The sequence below is a fragment of the Periplaneta americana genome, chromosome 15, assembly GCF_040183065.1.
Source record: "Periplaneta americana isolate PAMFEO1 chromosome 15, P.americana_PAMFEO1_priV1, whole genome shotgun sequence".
In the NCBI taxonomy this organism is placed as follows: Eukaryota; Metazoa; Arthropoda; class Insecta; order Blattodea; family Blattidae; genus Periplaneta; species Periplaneta americana.
In genome coordinates, this window is record NC_091131.1 from 11,424,528 (window position 1) to 11,446,899 (window position 22,372).

The 22,372-nt window shown below is 37.2% G+C and overlaps 1 protein-coding gene across 6 annotated transcripts in view; it reads left to right on the forward strand.

Annotated features, from left to right (window-relative positions):
* tweek (transmembrane protein KIAA1109 homolog tweek) overlaps positions 1–22,372 on the forward strand; it is a 278,923-nt gene that overhangs the window by 17,947 nt on the left and 238,604 nt on the right. For all 6 annotated transcript variants that reach the window (XM_069846680.1, XM_069846681.1, XM_069846682.1 and 3 more), the window contains exons 5-12: positions 1,266–1,384; positions 3,224–3,583; positions 4,479–4,577; positions 7,679–7,786; positions 11,955–12,243; positions 14,946–15,199; positions 18,984–19,141; positions 20,666–20,852. In XM_069846680.1, the coding sequence (XP_069702781.1) occupies positions 1,266–1,384; positions 3,224–3,583; positions 4,479–4,577; positions 7,679–7,786; positions 11,955–12,243; positions 14,946–15,199; positions 18,984–19,141; positions 20,666–20,852 (1,574 nt within the window). The remainder of the gene's footprint in view (positions 1–1,265; positions 1,385–3,223; positions 3,584–4,478; positions 4,578–7,678; positions 7,787–11,954; positions 12,244–14,945; positions 15,200–18,983; positions 19,142–20,665; positions 20,853–22,372) is intronic.

A 22,372-nucleotide genomic window follows, 5' to 3' on the forward strand; every position in this document is an offset into this window, starting at 1 on the left:
TGCAAAAAGCACGAAATTAATATGAAAATAAGATCAAATTAATGCCTAAAAGTTATTATAAACATTCGTGATACAGTACGACAACCTTGATTTTGATAATTCATCGGAAACATTCCAATCTAACAAACATAGAACCGAGAAAAAATAATTCCGGTGCATTGTTTTCAAAAACTGTTCATCCAAAATAAATGAAAATTTTTGTGTGCATTAACCAGACCACCCAAAAGATTAAAAAATAGGTATAGATTTTGCTGTCACATTCTTGGAAATATTAAAAACTATATATTGATATTAAATTTTAGACAAATAAATTGTGGAATATTAAAAAAAAAATTATATCTCAATACCTGTTAATATTTTTCAATTTGTAGTAAGTATTATGAAAGCATAGGAATGTAAAAACATTCGCTGAAAATCTTGTTTACGTATCTGTAAAGTTTTTAGTAACATACACCCACACTTCATGAAATTAACATTGTCGACATAGGCAGTATCTTCTTACTTTAAATGGATGTTACAGTTATTCTTTCTTTCTTTCTGCCTTCTTTTCTTTCTTTCTTCCTTCTTTCCTTTATTTCCTTTCTTTTTCCTTTCTTTCTTTCTCTCTTTTTTGCTTATCCTTTTTTCTTTCCTTCTTTCTTTCTTTTTTCTCTCTTTCTCTTTCTTTCTCCTATTTTCTTTATTTTTTCCTTTCTTTCTTACTCTCTTTCTTTTTTCTTTCTTCCTTTCTCTCTTTCTTTTTTCTTTCTTTCTTTTTTCTTTCTTTCTTTCTTTCTTTCTTTCCTTCTCCCTTTTCTCTTTCTTTTTTCTGTCTTTCTCACTTTTTTCTTTCTTTCTTTCTTCATTCCTTTTTTCTTCATTTCTTTCTTTCTTTTTCCTTCTCTTTTTTCTTCCTATCTCTCTTTCTTTTTTTCTCTTTCTTTTTTCTTTCCTTCTCGTTTTTTCTTCCTACCTTTCTCTTTTTTCCTCCCTTTTCCTTTCTATCTTTCTTTCTTTCTCCCTTTTCTCTTTCTTTCTCACTTTTTTCTTTCTTCCTTTTTTCCTTCATTTCTTTATTTCTTTTTCCTTCTCTTTTTTTTCTTCTTATTTCTCTTTTTTCTGTCTTTCTCTTTTCTTTCCTTCTTTCTTTTTCTTCCTACCTTTCTCTTTTTCCCTCCCTTTTCCTTTCTTTCTTTCTTTCTTTCTTTCTTTCAAGTAGTTTGTTCTTTACAGTAGAGTTGATGCACTTCACTTTTTAAACATAAATCTTTTATTAAATGTTGAAGGTGAAAATGAGAATGGCGCTACAAATTCTAACAGTAGAAGACGCCCCCAGACAGCAGCGTTGTCACAAGGTCACAGTTGGCGTGACTTGATTCCTGTCATCAAAGTGGACGTGGCTTCGGTAAGACAAGATTTTATGGACGGTTTAAAAAAAAATTTACTTAAAAAAAATCCTTTTCTGAATAGAGAGCACCACCATATATTGTTACACTATTCTCAAAAAAGAGATTACTAAGCCATTTTACATTTTTCATACTAGTTTGTACTTTTCAGATGCTCTTTTTGGCTTATGAGATTAAAGAGGTGTGTAAAAAGTGGGAAGCAGTACAAAATTTTGTTTAGATTCACCACCCTGATAAGGTTGTAGCAGTGCGTGCGATAAACCTGTATAACGACAATGTAATGTCACATTTCAGCAAAATCTTCAAAATGAGGCAAAAGCAGGTGTTGTTGGATAGGTTCTTAGTCAAAGCAAAAAATTCCAGTCAGAAGCGATTCCGTTAGTGATAGTGAAGATATTTTCTTTAAATGTTCAAGAAGTTTACTATTTACTAAGCAGTAAAACAGGTGAAAGTCACTCAAAAACAAAATACAGTAAATTAATTTGTGTTGCAGTATTGTATTGAATTTTACCTAAATTATGCTATATTTTACGTGAATAAAAGATTGTGAAACGAATTAATCTGAATTTGCATTGTTTTTATGGCGAAAGTCGCTTTGATATGCGGGTGTTTTGGAAACGTTTTCGAAACGAATTATGCTCGAAATCCAAGGTTTTACTATATAAATAGTAAGGTTCAAGATAATGAGTTTATTAGTCTAGGAAAAAATATGTCAATAGTAACATTATTCAAGCAATGTGGAGGGTGGGCAACTGTAACAGAATTATCATTATCATTGAGATAGTATTGAATAAATTGATGGATCCTATAATGCATCTGTTCCAAGTTTTCATTATGAATTGGGCCTTAAAATCCATTGTCCTTGCCTGCTTTGAATCTGGAAATATCAAACCCAATGGTTAGCATAGTGTTTAATAGGATAACAGAGAGGGTTTGGAATTGAATGGGTTACATCAGCTGCTTGTCTATGCGGATGACGTGAATATATTAGGAGAAAATCCACAAACGACTAGGGAAAACACGGAAATTTTACTGGAAGCAAGTAAAGAGATAAGGTTTGGAAGTAAATCCCGAAAATACAAAGTATATGATTATGTCTCGTGACGAGAATATTGTACGAAATGGAAATATAAAAATTGGAAATTTATCTTTTGAAGAGGTGGAGTAGTTCAAATATCTGGGAGCAACAGTAACAAATATAAATGATACTCTGGAGGAAATTAAACACAGAATAAATATGGGAAATGCCTGTTATTATTCGGTTGAGAAGCTTTTATCATCCGGTCTGTTGTCAAAAAATGTAAAAGTTAGAATTTATAAAACAGTTATATTACCGGTTGTTCTTCATGGTTGTGAAACTTGGACTCTCACTTTGAGAGAGGAACATAGGTTAAGGGTGTTTGAGAATTAGGTGCTTCGGAAAATATTTGGGGCTAAGAGGGATGAAGTTACAGGAGAATGGAGAAAGTTACACAACACAGAACTGCACGCATTGTATTCTTCACCTGACATAATTAGGAACATTAAATCCAGATGTTTGAGATGGGCAGGGCATGTTGCACGTATGGGCGAATCCAGAAATGCATATAGAGTGTTAGTTGGGAGGCCAGAGGGAAAAAGACTTTTAGGGAGGCCGAGACGTAGATGGGAAGGTAATATTAAAATGGATTTGAGGGAGGTGGAATATGATGATAGAGACTGGATTAATCTTGCTGAGGATAGGGACCGATGGCAGGCTTATGTGAGGGCGGCAATGAACCTCCGGGTTCCTTAAAAGCCAGTAAGTAAGTAAGTGTTTAATACCACGATAGTCTTATTACATAAGTATTTTATTTCAGGGTCGAGTTGTGTTTGGAAACCGTCTGGTACCAACTACCTTGTCCATCAACGTGGAAGAAGCTCACTTTGTGTACTCCACGAAGCCTGCTGCGTCCAGACTCGACCACTTCATGCATTTCACCAAGTGCAAGGCGGAGAACTTCAAAGTGATACTAGCACCAAGTCCCAAGTACACTGGAATGGTAGACGATCCCCCTCGCTACATGGGGGAAGGTTTTGTGATTCTTTCTTCAAATAATATCGAACTTTATTACTACATGGATGAAGCTGGTGTAGTGCCAGAGGAACCGGAAATGTTACAGCTTGCAAATGGAGATATTGTAGAATCAGCCCCTCCTATCTGGGGCATGGACATCAAGGTAATTTACCATTCACTGTGATGTAAAGTAATATATCCCGTCTTTGTTACTTTGCCACACGTGTGCAGGAAATTATTTTTGTTCGTGATGCATGATTCTGTTTTGTAGAGGATACAGTTCTCTTGAATTAATTTATGCAATGCAACATTAATTAACAGAAACAGGCAATGATATAGTTAAAAATGAATTTTAAATAATTGTAAGTGAATATTTATTCAACTTACACTTTCAAAATGCATAAATTAATAATTTATCGATTTCTTTTTGATGTCAAGTTTCATATGGTAGAGTGAAATAAAGAAAATGTAAAGACAAATATTGCTTATTGAAATGGTAATTTGAAATGAACAGAATAGCATATATGAAAAGATTAAAGACAGTGATGAAAATTTCACAGAAAAAAAATTAGATAAATCTCTCTCACTTATCCTCCTGAGTCCTGACAGTGTAGTATACTATACTATACTTCATACATGATTATGGTATAAGATGTATGTGTAGAAATCCGAAGTATAGTATAACATACCTGCATTTGTGTCCTCATTGTAACCTGCAACATTTTTTCAGCATTTTTGCTTATGTCAGTGATTTTTTTTGAAGTGTAGAATTATATTGAACTTTAAAGATACAGTAAAACAACAATGTCTCAGACCCAGAAGGATATGATAAAGATTAGAATATAATAGAGGTTCTAGTGCAAGCTGAAGGTTACCAAGACTACTTTACTCAAAAGCGAAATTCTCTTAAAACCCTGCCTTTGCATTTCAACTGTGACCTTGGATGCACTGTATTAACATAGTCCAAATAGGTTATTGTATACATTTACGAAAATTGTTAGTGGGAATTTAAAGACATTATTATTACATATTTCAGTAAATAAATTCAATTGTTACAGTGTGGAAAGGGAACAGATTTCAGCTATGGACCATGGGCTGACCGGCAGAGAGATCATCTCTTCAAGTTCTTCTTTCCAAATGATTGCCAACCTTTGAAGGTAAGATAGTTATATTTATTTGCATACTTGTAAGTAAGTAAATGTAAGTGCCTTCTAGTAATATTATTTTAATGTACCGAAGTACATATGATATTTCCATGCAGATATTCTGCATCATCATACGATGAAAGAGTAATGGAACGGAGAAAAATTCCCTCCGGCACCGGGATTTGAACCCGGGTTTTCAGCTCTACGTGCTGATGTTTTATCCACTAAGTCACACTGGATACAACCCCGGCGTCGGATAGAATCGTCTCAGATTAAGCTCCAACTCTTGGGTTCCCTCTAGTGGCCGCCCTCTGCACTACGTCATAGAGGTCTATGAACGTAGGACCGAAGTCCACACATGTGCTGAGGTGCACTCGTTATGAGTGACTAGTTGGCCGGGATCTGACGGAATAAGCGCCGTCTTAAATCACGAAGTGATTCACGCATATCATATATATTATTTTAATGTACCGAAGTACATATGATATTTCCATGCAGATATTCTGCGTCATCATACGATGAAAGAGTAATGGAACGGAGAAAAATTCTCTCCGGCGCCGGGATTTGAACCCGGGTTTTCAGCTCTACGTGCTGATGCTTTATCCACTAAGCCACACCGGATACAACCTCGGCGTCGGATAGAATCGTCTCAGATTAAGCTCCAACTCTTGGGTTCCCTCTAGTGGCCGCCCTCTGCACTACGTCATAGAAATCTATGAACGTAGGACCGAAGTCCACACATGTGCTGAGGTGCACTCGTTATGAGTGACTAGTTTGCCGGGATCCGACGGAATAAGCGCCGTCTTAAATCACGAAGTGATTCACGCATATCATAATATTATTTCTGTTTATTGTATTGTATTTATTTACATTCCATGGTATTCGTACATCACTTCACAGCTAGAATATGGAACATGTAAAAGAAATCTTAATATTACTACAGAGTTCTAATTATAGTCACAGTCTAGTTGAAATATATCAGTCTACTAGTACAACATAAAGGTTTAGTATTAATACTTATTGCAGGACAGAAATATTCATGAAGCGTTGTTGAATGTCATGAATTCACTTACAGAATAGAAGACGTGAAAAATTAGGCACTTCTTTAATTTCGCCCTAAATAATCATATGTTTTGAGTTTGATTTTTTTTATATCCATAGGGAGGCTATTAAAAATTTTACTGCCATATAACGCATTTCTTTTTGATAGCACGATAGACTTGCCGATGGAGTGTGGAAGTCATTTTTTTGACGTGTATTTATGCTATGAACTGTTGAATTAATTACAAATTTTTCACGATTACATACGAAGAAGTTGTTGTTGTTTTCTAATGCAAGGCATTTGACAATAAAGTCATTTGACCTCTTGGACTCCAATATTTTTCAAAGATATTATCATGGCCAGCCACTGAAGCACAGATTTTGAGGTGTTCCGAATCCATTTCTTGAAAAATGGCAAGTTGTAGCCGATTTAAGTGAACACCATATTTTAACGTTTTGGTGACTACTTCATCCACACACAACCCCCAGAATGTCTGGAGGACCACACATGCTGTTGGTCGACGGGTCCATTGGACCTAGCTGGGAGATCTTGTTGATCACCAGCTTTCCCTCCTTAAGCCACTGGAGGACTATTTTAGTGCCATAGCAGGTCAGCAATAGGAACAGAAAAGTAGGAAGAGGAGGAAGGAAAGTGAAATGAACCCCTAGGCCTCGAATGCTCTAATCCCGTCGGGGTCGAAGAAAGTAAGAGTTCAGTCAGAGGGCTGGATAGGAAAGGGTAAAGAGGGAATTAGGTATTGAATAGAGGAAAATTATACCTAATTCAGTCATTAACTCATCAAGCTGGACAGTGCTAATTGATGAGTAGCCCCTCCCTTTAGTTCAGCTTGTAAAATTATGCTTACTAACAGCTGCACCACGGGAAGGTAGGGATGGGACATTGGGTATTTGTCCAGGTTGGTTCCTTAAAGCCTTCAATGGGAAGGATTAATGGCTCCCCCCCCCCCCCCCTCCTGTATCCGACAGATACCCTTTTGCAGCCACATACGAGGAAGTTTGTTAATGGAAAAATATACTGACAAGCTATGGGCATAATTTGTAGTTTTTTGAAAATGGTCCTACACAATTCCCTAGATTTGGCACCTACTATTATTCCAATTACTCTTTTGTGTAGTAGGAATATACTGTTACTATCTGTAGACTTTCCCCAGAATATTATTCCAAAACTCATTACCGAGTGGAAGTACGCAAAGTATATTATTTTTAAGGTGGCAGTGCATGAGAGGCAGATTTTGAAGTCCTGGTCTATATGTGGTGTGCATGTATGTAGCAGAAATGAGAATAATTATTGAAAAAATAATACAATTTTATTATAAATATAATGAATAAAGTTGTAGGTAAATAAATACTGTATATGTAGGACTGCCTTACATCCTCAGATAGTGTTTAGATGCAATGCATTTCTTTGTTGAAGTTATTTTTTCTTATAAATAAGTTTATCTTACCAGCTTGATGTAATATATTATTACGATGTACCAAAGTACATATGAGGGGCTTAGAACAAAAAGCAGGTAAGTGACGTAAAACTAGTTTTGAGGAAATTACAGTTAAAGTTCTACATGCAATGGAATATTATACACTAGTTTGGTGAAATGATGCCCATATAGCAGCACTGCACAGTGTGATCACTTACCTGATTTTATCCCAAAGAAACATCCTTTTGGGCTATCACAACACGCACTTACCTCATTTTTTTTAATAATGTCACTTACCTGCTTTTTGTTCTAAGCCCCTCATATGATATTTCCATGCAGAAATGTTGGACATTGTGCCACTGTCACATCTGTGACACAGTGCATGAGGGTTGGCCACTAGAGGGAACCTAAGAGGTGGTGGAGCTTAAGCTGAGAGGATTCAGTCTGGCATCGGAATGGGAATCTGGTGTGGCTCAGTGGATACAGTGTCAGCACATAGAGCTGAAGACCCGGGTTCAAATTCCGGTGCTGGAGAGAATTTTTCTCTGCTCCACCCATTCTTCATCATAAGTTTGATGTAATAGTAACACAAAAACCTAAATTGAATTTGTAAAATATCAGTATCTTTCCTTGTAGATTACCAAAGCTCCACAACCAGGGGAGAAACGTTCTGCCACTTCCTTTGACATCCGTCTGAGTACCCTTAATGAGGCCACTGTGGACATACTCTTCTCGAAGAATAAGGTAGGTGATATTCGTAGAATGTTTCTGGAATGACTTTCGTTGCTAAAAGAATGTTTGTATGAAGTGATAAGATGTTTTCAATTAAATTAATTGTAATTTTCTGCAGCATGGGCAAGATCATAGCACATTGCTTGACATGCAGCATAATCTTCAGTCTCAAGTGTATGCAGAACTTGAACACAATATGCACGCTTGTGCAACGCAAAGTGTAAAATCTTCTACACAGTGAATTGTGGAACATCAAGCTGACGATTGAGACGCCAAATTGATGTACGATTGCTTTGTTCAATGGCTTCCTGAATCCATTGCACAATGTCTTCACATACAGATGGCCTGCCTGAACACTCTTCGTCCTTAACACTCCCTGTACAATTGAATTTGTTGACAAGCTGGCGAATGGTCACATTTGTGAGACCAGGTTACTTAAATATTCGTGTGAAATCAGCTTTCACTGCATTGTATGGTAGTCCTCTCAGATGAGCACAGACCACGGCTATCCGCTTGTCAATAGTGAACATTGTCAATACCTAAAACAAAAACAAGATATATTTGCGATTTCACAAAAATGGATAGGGACTTTATAATCACCCTGTATAATCAATTGATAAAGTTTTGTAACTAAGAAGTAGGGATAAAGTTACAGGAGAATGGAGAAAGTTACACAACGCAGAACTGCACACATTGTATTCTTCACCTGACATAATTAGGAACATTAAATCCAGACGTTTGAGATGGGGAGGGCATGTAGCACATATGAGTGAATCCAGAAATGCATAGAGTGTGTTAGTTGGGAGGCCGGAGGGAAAAAGACCTTTGGGGAGACGTAGATGGGAGGATAATATTAAAATGGATTTGAGGGAGGTGGGATATGATGATAGAGACTGGATTAATCTTGCACAGGATGGGGACCTATGGCGGGCTTATGTAAGGGCGGCAATGAACCTCCGTTAAAAGCCAGTAAGTAAGTGAGTGAGTGAGTGAGTTAGTTAGTTAGTTAGTTAGTTAGTTCCGTTGTACATCATGCCAACTAACATTTAAAAAAGACAGTTTAAGAGACTAGTATTGGGGTAGCCTTGAGCGTGGCGATAAGATAAGCCAGTCACATGTAAACATGGCCATCACAAGCACGGTATGCTTGCTCGACCATATTAGACTCGATGCTGGGAGAGACTAGGTATGTCGAGCAAGTAAATGCAGGTGTCGAAATTTCTAGTTGTCCCACAGTGCATAATATTAGATATTTGAGAGAGAGGTGAAGTGTACAAGTCAAAAAGGAAGGAGAATGCCATATGTTTTGACTAGGAAGGACAGAACGATATACTGTTAACACTTTATTTAAGGTAAACGGATAAGCGGGACCCATAAATTTAACAGTTCAACTTTGACATTTAATAACTTGCTGAATTGAAAGTAAAATTTGTCCAAAATTTGAACAGGTGACCACCAATACCTAACCTAACTGTGGTTAAAAGGAAGAAAAATTAAGTTATGAAGTTGAGATCTATGAATGCAAAACATGTTGGCTCATAGGTTACACTACCCCCAGTGCTGGAGCTAGTGAAACCTAGCACCTTTCTGCGGCAAAGATCAAAATATGTCTTGGGACAAGTAGATATAATAGTAATATGCGTTACAAGAGCGGTATGTTGAAGTTTTCATGTTCGAGGAAAAGTTTGAAAAAGCGAAACGTAGTTGAGCTTTTTTAATTTCCGAGAATTGAAAGAAAACATACCGCTCGTGTATCGTACTTTATTATGTGCGAAGATCGTTTATTACATACCTGAAAGAGGAATTTCTAATTAGTTGCAATGAAATCTCCATCTTGGTTCCTGTTCAATGACTGCAAATTTGCAAAACAAAAATATCTACAACATTGTTGCTTTAAAATGTTTTCTGTGTTTACTATACTCCAGCAGGCCGTGATATACGTTTGTCTTTTTTTTCCCCCAGTCTATGATGAGTCTATAATCTTGTTGATTTTTTCACGGCTTCCTTAATGTTACTTGCATCACGAATGCAGTAACTTTAGTGGAGTTGTAGAGTTTACTTAATTTTTGCAAATATTTAAAAACAATAATTAACAGTGCAATTTAGGTGAAATTGCTGTGGTAAGTTTCCAATTTATAATTATTACTGTATTGAACGTCTCTAAAAATAATATATTAAAAGCCTAAAGCAGTAAAATCAATATGTCACTTAAGCGGTAAGAAGAGGGAAATTGTTGTGTGTTAGGTTGGGAATACTGAATGTGGAATTTTAGACTTTCCGCGCATTGGTTTTGTGTGAAAACCAAGCAAATACGCACGATCTCGCACAAAAGAACATTACATTCTGTATAGAATGAGAATTTTATATTTTGGGCATTTATTATACTGCAAATATTTTAAATGACAAACTGATACACAAACTAAATAAAAAGCATTCTTTATGTTAACTAAGAACTTTTGCTTAAGTCAAATTGAGAGAATCAGAAGACACACAAAATGAGAATTTTATATTTTGTGCATTTAACACATGGAAAATATTTAAATGACAAAATGACACACAAGTTAAATAAAAAGCATTCTTTATGTTCTGAAGAACTTTTGCTTAAGACAAATTGAAAGGATCAAAAGAAATGAATGAGGTTACACTTACCCCAAGCAAAGATTTTGTTGGGGTAAGTGTACAGCTCATGCATTTTGTCAAAACACTCCCCCACTCTTCCTACAGAACTATGCACAAGATTGGATGAGTCTACTTACGAATTATAGGGGAATGGGTTAGTTTTTGCCTTGAACTCGGTAGACACATGCCTGATCTTACCTTCTACTTTTACCCCCTGCACAGAAACATTGTTCCCATACTGCACATCGCAAGTGTCTTGACAGAATGCATGAGCTGTAACTCATAACAGTTTTCATAACAGCAATGAATTTATTGCCCAAAAACTTTACGTATACCTATATTGTTAATTGGGAATTACTTACCTCAGCAGTTTTATGTTAGGAGTAAAAACCTTTAGTACACAAATGAAAAAAGAAGACAAGCACCAACTTGAACATTAACCTAAAACTATGTAGTTCTTTAATATGTTTTCGCGGGATATCAGCCGAGTTAAAATTTTGGAATGTTCCAAGCTTTCAACTGCTATCTCTGCAGCCATCTTCAGGGAAGTTGTGTCTGGACAGAAAGTCGTGGGTTATATAGATGTTAGGCTGTCTCAGGTGATATGGGATGGGTTGGCGGATCGGCCAATCCGGGGCCAGGAATTATCATTCCTCGTAAGCTCCGCCCCTCCCAGGATTCTTGTGTGAAGTTTGGCAGGCGACAAGTCCTGTTCCGCCGGCTGGAATCGGTTGCTATCCCCGGTCCGTGATCTTCGTGACATTGATTGTAAGAGGGCCTAAGCTGGTCCGAGGCCGGTGTCCATGCCTGACTGAGCTGCAGTCCACCGTCTCTGTTAAAGCTGTTTTTCTCCAGCTTAATCTCTATGGCCTCCTTGATTGTACGATCCCAGTAGTGGCTTGATCATACATATGTAGTTCTTTATTTGCTCACTTTCTCAGCTCAAGTGGTGCGAAAATGTATTCACTCAAGAATATATGTGAAGTATCTTCTAGTAGCATGAACATTCGATATTTGATGCCACTATACTTGTCTCTTTGCGTTTAATGGCATGGGTTACTCTTGCCCCAAATTTACACTCCCGCTTCACCTTATAACATTTTTAAACCTGTTTGTAGAAAGAATAACTTGCTAATGGATTGTTTTCTTGCAATCTATCATGAAACTATACAGAACATCTCAATATAATTCTAATGATAGTTTCATTCATGTTCTGTAAATAATTCTTGGTGTTCGGGTAAAGGGGTATAAGTCATTTTTTTTTTGTCCAGGTGGAAATTTGTCCCCCAGATGAATATACAAGTTAAATTATACAAGTGGGTGTGCAAAAACCAAAGAATACTAGCAGTTGATGTGTTTTATTTCTGTAGAAAATTATTTGTAATAAGGATTCCAAGTTTAATTTTCATTTATCTCCGAACTCATTTTTATGACTTATCTCCCTTTACCCAAACATCACAGAATTCACGTTTGCTAACATTTAGGAATTTAGGAGAGTGTGTGAACCACAGTCTTCGGAGCCATGTTCTTTTCTATTATGATAATTGTTTACTGTGTGCAGGAAACCAACGCCGTTCATGTGAACGTGGGGCCAGGCTCGTACTTGGAGGTGACCATGCCGTGGGTGGTGGGGCAGGACGGCTACACCACGAAGATCACTGGCCAGCTGCTGCATCTGGAGGCCACCACCAGCCTGCAGTACCGCTCTTTGGTGGAGAGTGAGACCCTGGAGTTCACAGTCAAGTGCCACTACCCCATCAAGTGGAATGACCACCAGGAGTGGATCCTCAATCTCACGGGCTGTAAGGCCACTGTCAACCTCATATATGCACACAAATGGTTCTTTCAAGGTGCGTCATTTAATTCAATTACTTTCTAACTTAATATTTGTATGAATAATTTCGAGGGAAAAATTGTTCCAGGGCCGGGCATTGAACCTGGGACCTTTGGTTAAATGTACCAACACTCTACCAACTGACCTACCCGGTAACTCTACCAGATACCGATCCAATTTTTCCCTCTATATCCACAGACCTCAAAATGGGCTGACAACCGTCAAGCAACCAACATTGAGTGCATACTAACTAACTCTGTGTGACTTAAATTGTGGTTTTCTGTTAACGAACAGTGACGTGTATTATGCAAATCAAGCTTTCAGGTATAACTCCTGTAAAGTTGATTTTAATAATTTCGAGGGAAAAATTGTTCCGGGGCCGGGCATCGAACCTGGGACCGTTGGTTAAACGTACCAACGCTCTACCAACTGAGCTACCCGGGACTCTACCAGAGACATTGATCCAATTTTTCCCTCTATATCCACAGACCTCAAAGTGGGCTGACAACCGTCAAGCAACCAATATTTGTGTGTTTGTACTAAACATTTACTGCAGGAGAGAGTTGTTTCTGTATTGAGAATTGTTCTTCTTTTGCTTACTGTCTCCTACTCATCCATCTCTTTCTCCTCGACCCCATTTTTCTCCTCATTGTCTTCGTCATCCTCTTCTTCTAGCATGGCTTCAAATTTGCATTCATTTATACTATGTCCTTCCATTTCTTAAGTGAATCTTAAACTCCTCTTCTCCATAGATGTCCAATCTTTTATTTTGCCAGTTTATTTTTTTTTCTGTGTGGTTCATTTGATTGATCCAGTTTAATTTCTTATTTTCTTAATTTTTATCATCTTGTTTGCTAGTTTAATTTCCAATTGTACCAGTAATTACTGTATTTGTTTTTACTTCACAGTTATTTGTATTATACAGGGTGTAAACTATATAAACTGCCAAAATTATACAGTGAAACCTCTCCTTACAGACATCTCCAAAATACGGACACTCCTCATATATGGACAGATTTTTGTGTCCCAACTCAAATAATATAGAAATAATGATAAATTTAACTCTCATTTACAGACACTCTCAGACACGGACACGGACAGCTGTTTTTACAGTCCTAAAGCTTGCTTTACCTTCTGACTGTGGACAGAACTTGGTTTTCAAGACCTAATGTGTTACAAAAATGGAAAAATTAGTTTTGAGAACTGTACAGAAATTCCTTAACATGAAAGAAGACAATAAGGGTCTCGTAGGCTATCACTAGCCCAGCAGGCTACCCCTTGTTAGCTGGAAGCGGGTGGATAAACAAAATCATAAAATTTAACTAGTCTGATGGGTCCAGGTTTCCGCAATCGTGAATTTGTATTTGACACACGATAGGGTTAGTAGGATTATTCTCTTCACTTCAATCAGTTGTTCTGTTTCGAGAGACATGGCACCTGAACGTAAAGGTTAAGTTGAAAACTGTAAATTTCAGTACTGGATAACTGTAGACCCAGAATAAAATTGCATGGTACAGTACTGTATTTTTCTTTTTCGGTCTTATGTACTGTAGTTCAAAGTTGCAAAGAATTTACTGTAGTACAGTAGACTGTATTTAGAGTGAAACTACAGTAATACATTTCATTTAAAGCATGAAGGGATACATAATGCATATTATAAATTTGCTGTTAGATTGGGGAACCTCCCTCCCAATAAAGAACACCTCCATATTGTTACGTCCCTTCAATGTCCATAAATGAGAGTTTTCACTGTATAGACAGTACATAATGGTGTACTGAACAAAATGTCTACTGAAATTTAATTATGTTGTCGCTACTTTTGCTGCGCAACTTTTGTACTGCAGCTGCAAAAGTTGCGTGTCGTGTTCATACGTAAGCCAAAAGTAGCGCGCTGCACACTACTTTTCGTGCTGTGCAACCCGAGTGCAGCAAAAGTTGCAACTGGAGGTTGCGAGCCTGTTCACACACAAGGCACTACTTTTGCAGCCGCAGTCATGCTGCAGGTTTTTCATCTCCGTGTTGACTTCTCAATATACATTTTGTGGTTATGTTCGCGTTATTAATAAACTCATGCGAAAGCTTATTTATCTATTATTTGCTTTTCTGTCCTAACTAGTATTCAGAAATTGACATTATTTTTACTATAAAGCTTTTAAAAACGCCTATATACTTAAATGATAACCAATAGCATATTCACGTAATCAATGTTGGCAACCATCCTGTTTGAAACTATGCTACAGAAAATTAAAAAAGTGAATTATATCGTCAGCAAATATGCTCAGACTGTGTTGTGCATTTAATAACTGTTACAAATAATTTATTTTCATCACATCTAACATTAAATACATCCAAACAATAAAAGTATCATTGGCACATTTGGGTGGTAACACTGGTCGCAACCGCAGCAAAAGTTTCAACAAAACCGATATCAAAAATGCTGCGGCTGCAACCCTGAGAACCCTGTTCACACGTCGCTACTTCTAAGCTGCGCACAGCATGGAAAAGTAGCGGGCAGCAGGTTCGGCAGCCACTACTTTTCGGGTTGCACCATTGTTCACACGTCGCAGTACTAGAGTTGCGCAGTTTTTTGTAATGCATCGCTGCAAAAGTAGCGACGTGTGACCGTACCTTAAGACAGAAAAGTAATTACTCTACGAAAGGAGTGGAACTTTACTCATGTGTACTCCATGTGAAATGAATGGTATGATGGTGCTTCAGACCTGGTGAACGACTGGGCGAGCAAGTCGCGGCCAGACCTGCTGCACTTCGTGCCGTACACGTGGATGATCACGCTGCTGATGAAGGAGTTCGAGCTCATCACACTGTGTAACGAGTACAACTGGATCGACTGCTCGTCGCAGAACCAGGAGAACGCCCACATGGCCTTCTGTGGTGACTTGTTTGACTTGTCCTTCGACCTGCCGTTCTGTGACTTCTTGCCCTCTACAATTCCTCTGAGGTTCTGGATACAGGTAAGTGACTTCAGGGTGCACTGAAAATAAAATACGCAAAGTAATATTTCTTATATTTTGTAAAGCAATGGTTACAGCCTGGATTTTATGTAATTACATATTCTATTCCTCTATATGTTGTTGTTAACTAATGCTGAGTCTTTGGCAATAAAGCCATTTGTCTTGCTCTCCAGTACAGGGCTATTCAAAAAGAAGGAGCAGATTTCAGATATTTATTTCTTCCAAACTACAAATGGTAGAAACAATTCCAACGTTCCTGGACAGACGAAAGTTTAAATTTTGAACAGTCCGGGTAGAAGTTCCAATCACGGCCGCATTGGTGCTGTTGCTTGTCATGTGCGGCCGCATTGGCACTGTTGATTGCAGTGTTTATTTATTTATTTTTTATTTTATTGGGTTATTTTACGACGCTGTATCAACATCTAGGTTATTTAGCGTCTGAATGATATGAAGGTGATAATGCCGGTGAAATGAGTCCGGGGTCCAGCACCGAAAGTTACCCAGCATTTGCTCGTATTGGGTTGAGGGAAAACCCGGAAAAAACCTCAACCAGGTAACTTGCCCCGACCGGGATTCGAACCCGGGCCACCTGGTTTCGCAGCCAGACGCGCTGACCGTTACTCCACAGAGTGTTAAGGCCAATGTCAGGCATAGGGGGGATAAAAACACGGTCTTTTACGTAACTCCACAGATACAAATCACAAGGAGTGAGGTCTGGAGACCTGGGAGGCCACCGGCATTGAAGTTGATCTTCTCCTCCTCCTCTTCCAATCCAATGTCCTGGAATGGTTAATCTTCGGTGAATCTCTTTCATGTTCAATAACTGACATAGGATTTTCACTTGCCCAAATTCTAACGTTATGGCGATTAACTTTACTGGAAAGATGAAAAGTGGATTCATCGGAAAAGATTAATCATTCAGAAAAATTTTCTTCTTCCATATCATCTAGCATGCTAATGCAAAATTCGTACCATTTGTTGTGGTCGTCAGTATGCAATGCTTGCAAGAACTGCAGTTTGTATGGCTTCATGTGCAGACGGTGTTTCAGAACGCTCCATACTGTTGGTTGAGGAATGTTCAGTTCTCTGCTTGCTCGTGTTTTGGATTTTTTTGGGCTCCTTTCGTAAACTGTACGAATACGCTCGACATTTTCATTCGATGTGCGTGGACCTCCCGTGCTTTTCTGTTTGCAGATGCAACCATCTTGTACGAATTTTCGATGCCACTGGTAAATCTACTTATGACGAGGCGGTTGTTTATTAAGCTGACGGCGAAAAGCACGTTGAACTTCAATAATGAACTCTAGTTTTGCTAATTGCAGCACACAAAATGCTTTTTCCTGTTGTGTCGCCATTTTACTACAGACAATCAACAGCGCCAATATTGCCGCGCATGACAAGCAACAGCGCCAATGTTGCCGCACATGACAAGCAACAGCGCCAATGCAGCTGTGATTGGAACTTCTACCCGGACTGTTCAAAATTTAAACTTTCGTCTGTCCAGGAATGTTGTAATTGTGTTTCTATCTTTTGTAGTCTGGAAGAAATAAATATCTGAAATCTGCTCCTTCTTTTTGAATAACCCTATATTTTTCATACACAGTGGGTTTAGAAGAAAGAGCTAGATATGATTATTCTGATCAATTTCTTCTTGAAAACTGCACAATTGATAAAGTGATGAAGAAATAATTCCAGTTTTGTCCAAGTGTTTTGACAAACAGTCATACCCTGTGAGTAATCGAAAGGATGCAACTTCACTTTTCCTTGGATACTCAGGAATTATGTTTTGTTGTACATTGAGACAATCCCATCTTTTATTATTTGAAATTTCGTGGAAATGGTGTGATATTATATCTTGATATTTCGAGTTGATTAATCTTTTGAAGTTGACGTAGGGTTTTGTAAGATTTTACTTCCCTTCTTAGCAAGACGGTCAGCAGCTTCATTACCAGATAATCTACAGTGTGCCGGTATCCATTGAAAAACCAACCTTTTGTTAAGCTTCCTCAGATGGTGTATAATTTTCCAACAGTCAGTTATATTTTTTTAGATTGGTTCTTATAGCAGTCATAGCTGCTTTAGCATCACTGAATATAACAGGTTGTTGAAAATAACAGATTTTGAAGTGTTGAATATATGACTTTAACTTCTTCATCAAAATTTGTAGCTCCATAACCTAGGATTTATAAAACGAGAGAAGTTGACATAGCACCAGCACCTGCTCCATTTTGGGTGGACAGTAGAGATCCATCAATGAAAATATGTAGCTAAGAGCAAAACAAAAGTCGGGAAGTCACACTAAAAAGATTCATATTTCGCAGTTTTAAGTTAATTTTTTTTACATATTTTGATGTACGAGGGAGAGTCAAAAAGTAACCTTAATAATTGTTTTATTAATTCAATATGTACAATAAGACTACAAACACTTCATAAATTTTCAACATAGTCCTTACTGCGTTCAATAAAAGTGTTCCTGTTGAAAAGTGATGAAGTGTTTGTAGTCTTATTGTACATATTCAATTAATAAAACAATTATTAAGGTTACTTTTTGACTCTCCCTCGTATATTAAATATGTTGTATATTTTGAAGCATATTACCTTTTTATTAAAAAAAAAATAACACTTGTAAATATATATATATATATATATATATATATTCTTCTTTTTTTTACTATTTTAACGTTGATCTCCTCAATTAATATGTATTTGGGAATATTGTGCATTTTCGGTTGGCAGTGCGTTTCGTGCTAAATTGATTTGTGTTCTTCTCTGTGAATTCAGTAATTTAATTTTGCTATAATAAAATTGAAATCCAAAACCATCTGTTAAAGTGTATTTATTTCTAATAGCAAACAAAGGAAAAAGTCAGCATCTACTCCATAGAACAGAAAAAAGACAGTTACTTCCACTACTGCTTCAACAATCAAAGTTGAAGTCCGCATATGCTTCGTAAAATGGCAGTATATGCTGTAATCAAATTATTTGAAAAAAATTTCCAATTTTCGATGCCATAAATGAATTTTCTTTCTTTTTTAGAACTATATTATTAATTTGAACTCCATTCAGAAAGGAGAGAGTAATGGGAAATGTATTAATTTTGAACGCGATTTTCTTAGTTATAAAGTTCATGATGTTACTGCCTTTCTCCTTAGCACGACAGAGTACAGGGTTCGAATTACATTTTTGTACAAGATGGAAAACTTTTCTAAGCACACCTTAATCATTAGATAACTGAATAAAGAAGAGTCACTTTTCAATTGTTAATAAATTGATTTAAGTGTTCGAGCACAATGATATTTGTTCATTGTAAAACTTAAAAAATTACAATTATAAATTAATGTAAATAAACAATAAAAATATAAAAAATGAGAATTATTTCTCTATGGTGAGCTGGCATGCAGAGAGTAAGTTTGAGGAGGTAGGGGAAAATGTTTTATTTCTGATAGGGATTAAACATTGTTCGATCTTTGCGATTAACCATTTACGTCAACCCTTTCATTAAAAAGGATAATCAGGATTCTGCTGTATATAGAAAACATTGCAAAAATCAGTTGAAGCATATGGAAATATGTGTAAATTTTTCATAGGCACCTGTATAAACTTAAATGGTTGGGATTGCTTGTTTCAGTTTTGTGTCAGTATATAAAATAATCTGTGCTAAGTGCTGAAGTTAGTCTTATTTGAAGACAGTTACTTCTTTATTTGGTGGAGATAAACTTAAATATTGTATTGCCAGTGTTATAACAGTCTTGAATCTTGCTGAATGTTTCTGTGTAATTTTCAGGGTGAAAGCGTTGACCTAGCACTTTATCTGCCAGAAATTTGTACAAGCCGTAGTATACTGTTAGCTCTGGATGCAAATGCTAAACTTCTTGGACGTGATGGTAACTTACGTCAGCGAAATGATGGTACCAGGAAGTGGAGGAATGTTTGCCAGAGAAGGTAACCTATTTTTGTGTTTCATGCGTGCTGTATGCAGTGAGGTTTATACAAACTATGCAGGTTGATTTCAGGCAAAGTAATAATTTAATTTCTTTCTCTAACGTCCTATCTTCTCTTCCTCAATTGGATGTTCCCGTTTATATAGGTCGTCTGACTTGACATCTCTGTCTTCCAAGATTTTTCACTCATTACTGTTGTCCATTCCATTCCTCTTGCATTTAAGTTCTCCCTTGTCTGGTACAACCACTTCTTTCTTGGTCTTCCTATTGTCCTCTTCATATTCTCCATTCCCATCTCCAATGCTCTTCTTGGTAAGCTCTCTGGTGCCATCCTTCTAACATGTCCGAACCATTGTAAACTCCTTTGTTCAATGTACTCTTGCAATGGTCCAACTCCAATTCGTTCTCTAATCTCTGTGTTTCTAATTCTGTCCCTTCTAGTCTTTCCATCAATATTTTCATCTCTGCTGCTTGCAGTCTACTTTTGTCCTTCATTGTCAATACCCATGTTTCAACTGCATAACTTAGTACAGGAATGAAAGAGTAATGGAACGGAGAAAAATTCTCTCCGGCACCGGAATTTGAACCCGGGTATTTCAGCTCTACGTGCTGATGCTTTATCCACTAAGCCACACTGGATACTCATCTCGGTGTCAGACAGAATCGTCTCAGTTTAAGTTCCAACTCTTGGGTTCCCTCTAGTGGCCGCCCTCTGCACTACGTCATAGATGTCTATGAATGTAGGATTGAAGTCCACACATGTGCTGAGGTGCACTCATTATGAGTGACTAGTTGGCCGGGATCCGACGGAATAAGCGCCATCTTAAATCACTCACTCATAACGAGTGCACCTCAGCACATGTGTGGACTTCGATCCTACGTTCATAGACATCTTTGACGTAGTGCAGAGGGCAGCCACTAGAGGGAACTCAAGAGTTGGAACTTAAACTGAGATGATTCTGTCCGACACCGAGATGGGTATCTGGTGTGGCTTAGTGGATAAAGCATCGGCACGTAGAGCTGAAAACCCGGGTTCAAATCCAGGTGCCAGAGAGAATTTTTCTCTGTTCCATTACTCTTTCATCGTATGATGACGCAGAATATCTGCATGGAAATATCACATGTACTTCGGTACATTAAAATAATATATTAGTACAGCAAACTATTGATTATTAGTGCTAATCACCAGATAAAATGGCACAAATAAACGAAGAACACGAATAATCGGAAATATTTATTGATTTGCCACATTAATGGTTTAGAGTGTTGAGGACGGTACATGAATAAAAATGTTTAGGTGTAGTTTGATGGTACTATTGTGTAATTATAAAGTGAACAGTAATTGAGAGAATAAACTTCCATACCACAAAAATGTATTTTATGTAAGTATTATGTACAGACCCAGAAACAAAATTTGGGCCACCTGAATTTTCCAAGTTTCAGTTATATTGCATATGCCCAAATTTTGTTTCTGGGTCTATACTTAAAATAATTTTGTGAATATTATATTTATTGATTGTTGCAGCAATGGCTGGGTGGATTGCTGGTCCGTTCCTATAGTTGCTCTGTGTATCAATTACATATATCATCCTATGCCTCCTCTGGGGCCTCCACCCCAAGCTGACATCACAACACCCGAGAAAGAAGAGATCTTGCTGTCTCCCATGAGGATACCACGGTGCAGGAAGTCCCCTGGTATTCATTGGAGTCAGGTTAGCTTCAAGATACTTTTTGTACTTATTGTGATCTTGTCTTTGTACTCGTATTTTTTCCCCTCCTTATTTGCATTTCTATTTTTTGTATTTATATTTGTACTTTTATTTCTTTTTCTTATTTACTTTTCCCTGCATTTGGTTTTCTATATAATGAAGCACTTCCTTTATTCTGTTTTTGGTCACTGTCGATATTTTTCTACATCAGAAGGTAGATTTTCCATTATTGATTAATCCTTAGTTGGTAAATCCATTTCTCAGGTGGATATGGTTCACACTTTTCTCACTAGTGTCACTACTAATTAATTCATATTGTCGCGAAGTTAGAGTCGACGGCAATTCGGAAGGCGGTAGTCTGCTAGCGTTGCGTCAAGGGAGACAAATAGAGAGAGCAAGGCAGCGTACAATATTGCCACATCATACTTCACGCGCACGTGCAATACAAATAGCGCAGGAGAGAATTTAAATTATCAAAAGACAATAATGACCTTAGCCGTTGATTACTGTAAGCATGACACCAAACAAACCCTCTTTCCTTCACTAACAATATTCTTTGCACAGTTCTCAATCCCACAACACATGCTTCTGCAGTCGTTTCTTGTACATTGGCAATGTTGCAGCCAGCATCAAAATGGCCGGCAGCGTTCTGCTCGTCAACGTTTTTAAAATAATTATACACGTTAAACACTATTTTCCGCGCCTGTCTGTGCAATACTTGTCTTTTTACAGTCTCTCCTTCCATTTATTTATCTTACACACACACACACACACACACACACACACACAGTAAATGTTAGTTTTACTTATTCAATGTACTCACATGTGAACAAACGAACTCGGGAAGTACTTGTTATAGACTGATTCCGATTGGTTCTACTGTACAAGTTTGTGACGTCACATGCCAGAAATGCTACGGCGCATATAGCAGCCGATCGCCTTCCGAACTGCCGTGTAGTCTAGTTATGTGTCAGTAGAGAGTTAATCTTGAATCTGTAGACACGTGCGTTGCGCACCTGCACATTTTAACAGCATTGTTGCGTAAAAGTAAATCTCCATCTTGCAGATGGATATTACTGTGAGTGTAAGTTTTGTCTATCGCTTTGCAGTATAGTATTATTGTTGAGGTAACTATATTTTATAAATATATAGATGTAAATTATTTAAATTATACTTTCTTTCATTCAGATGGCAGCTAGTATACCGATGGATGTGTTTCAGAGGAGTAAAAAGATATTTCAAATGTCATTACAACAGCCTGTCTCTGAGGACAGTGATGAAAATTAGAGATCAGATGATTCATATATTCCTGCAGATGGTGGAAAAATTGCAGCTAACACTTGTAAACATTGTTTTTGTGATCAATTATTGTAGGTTAATATTTTAAATTTTAGTTTAAATATTTAAATGTTTTCCTCTTTGTTGTAATAAATACAGTCTGTTCCCCATTTTTATAATAATGCCACTAAATCATTAAAGAAACGAAATATTAACAAATTGTCTTGTATATTACGTAATAAAAT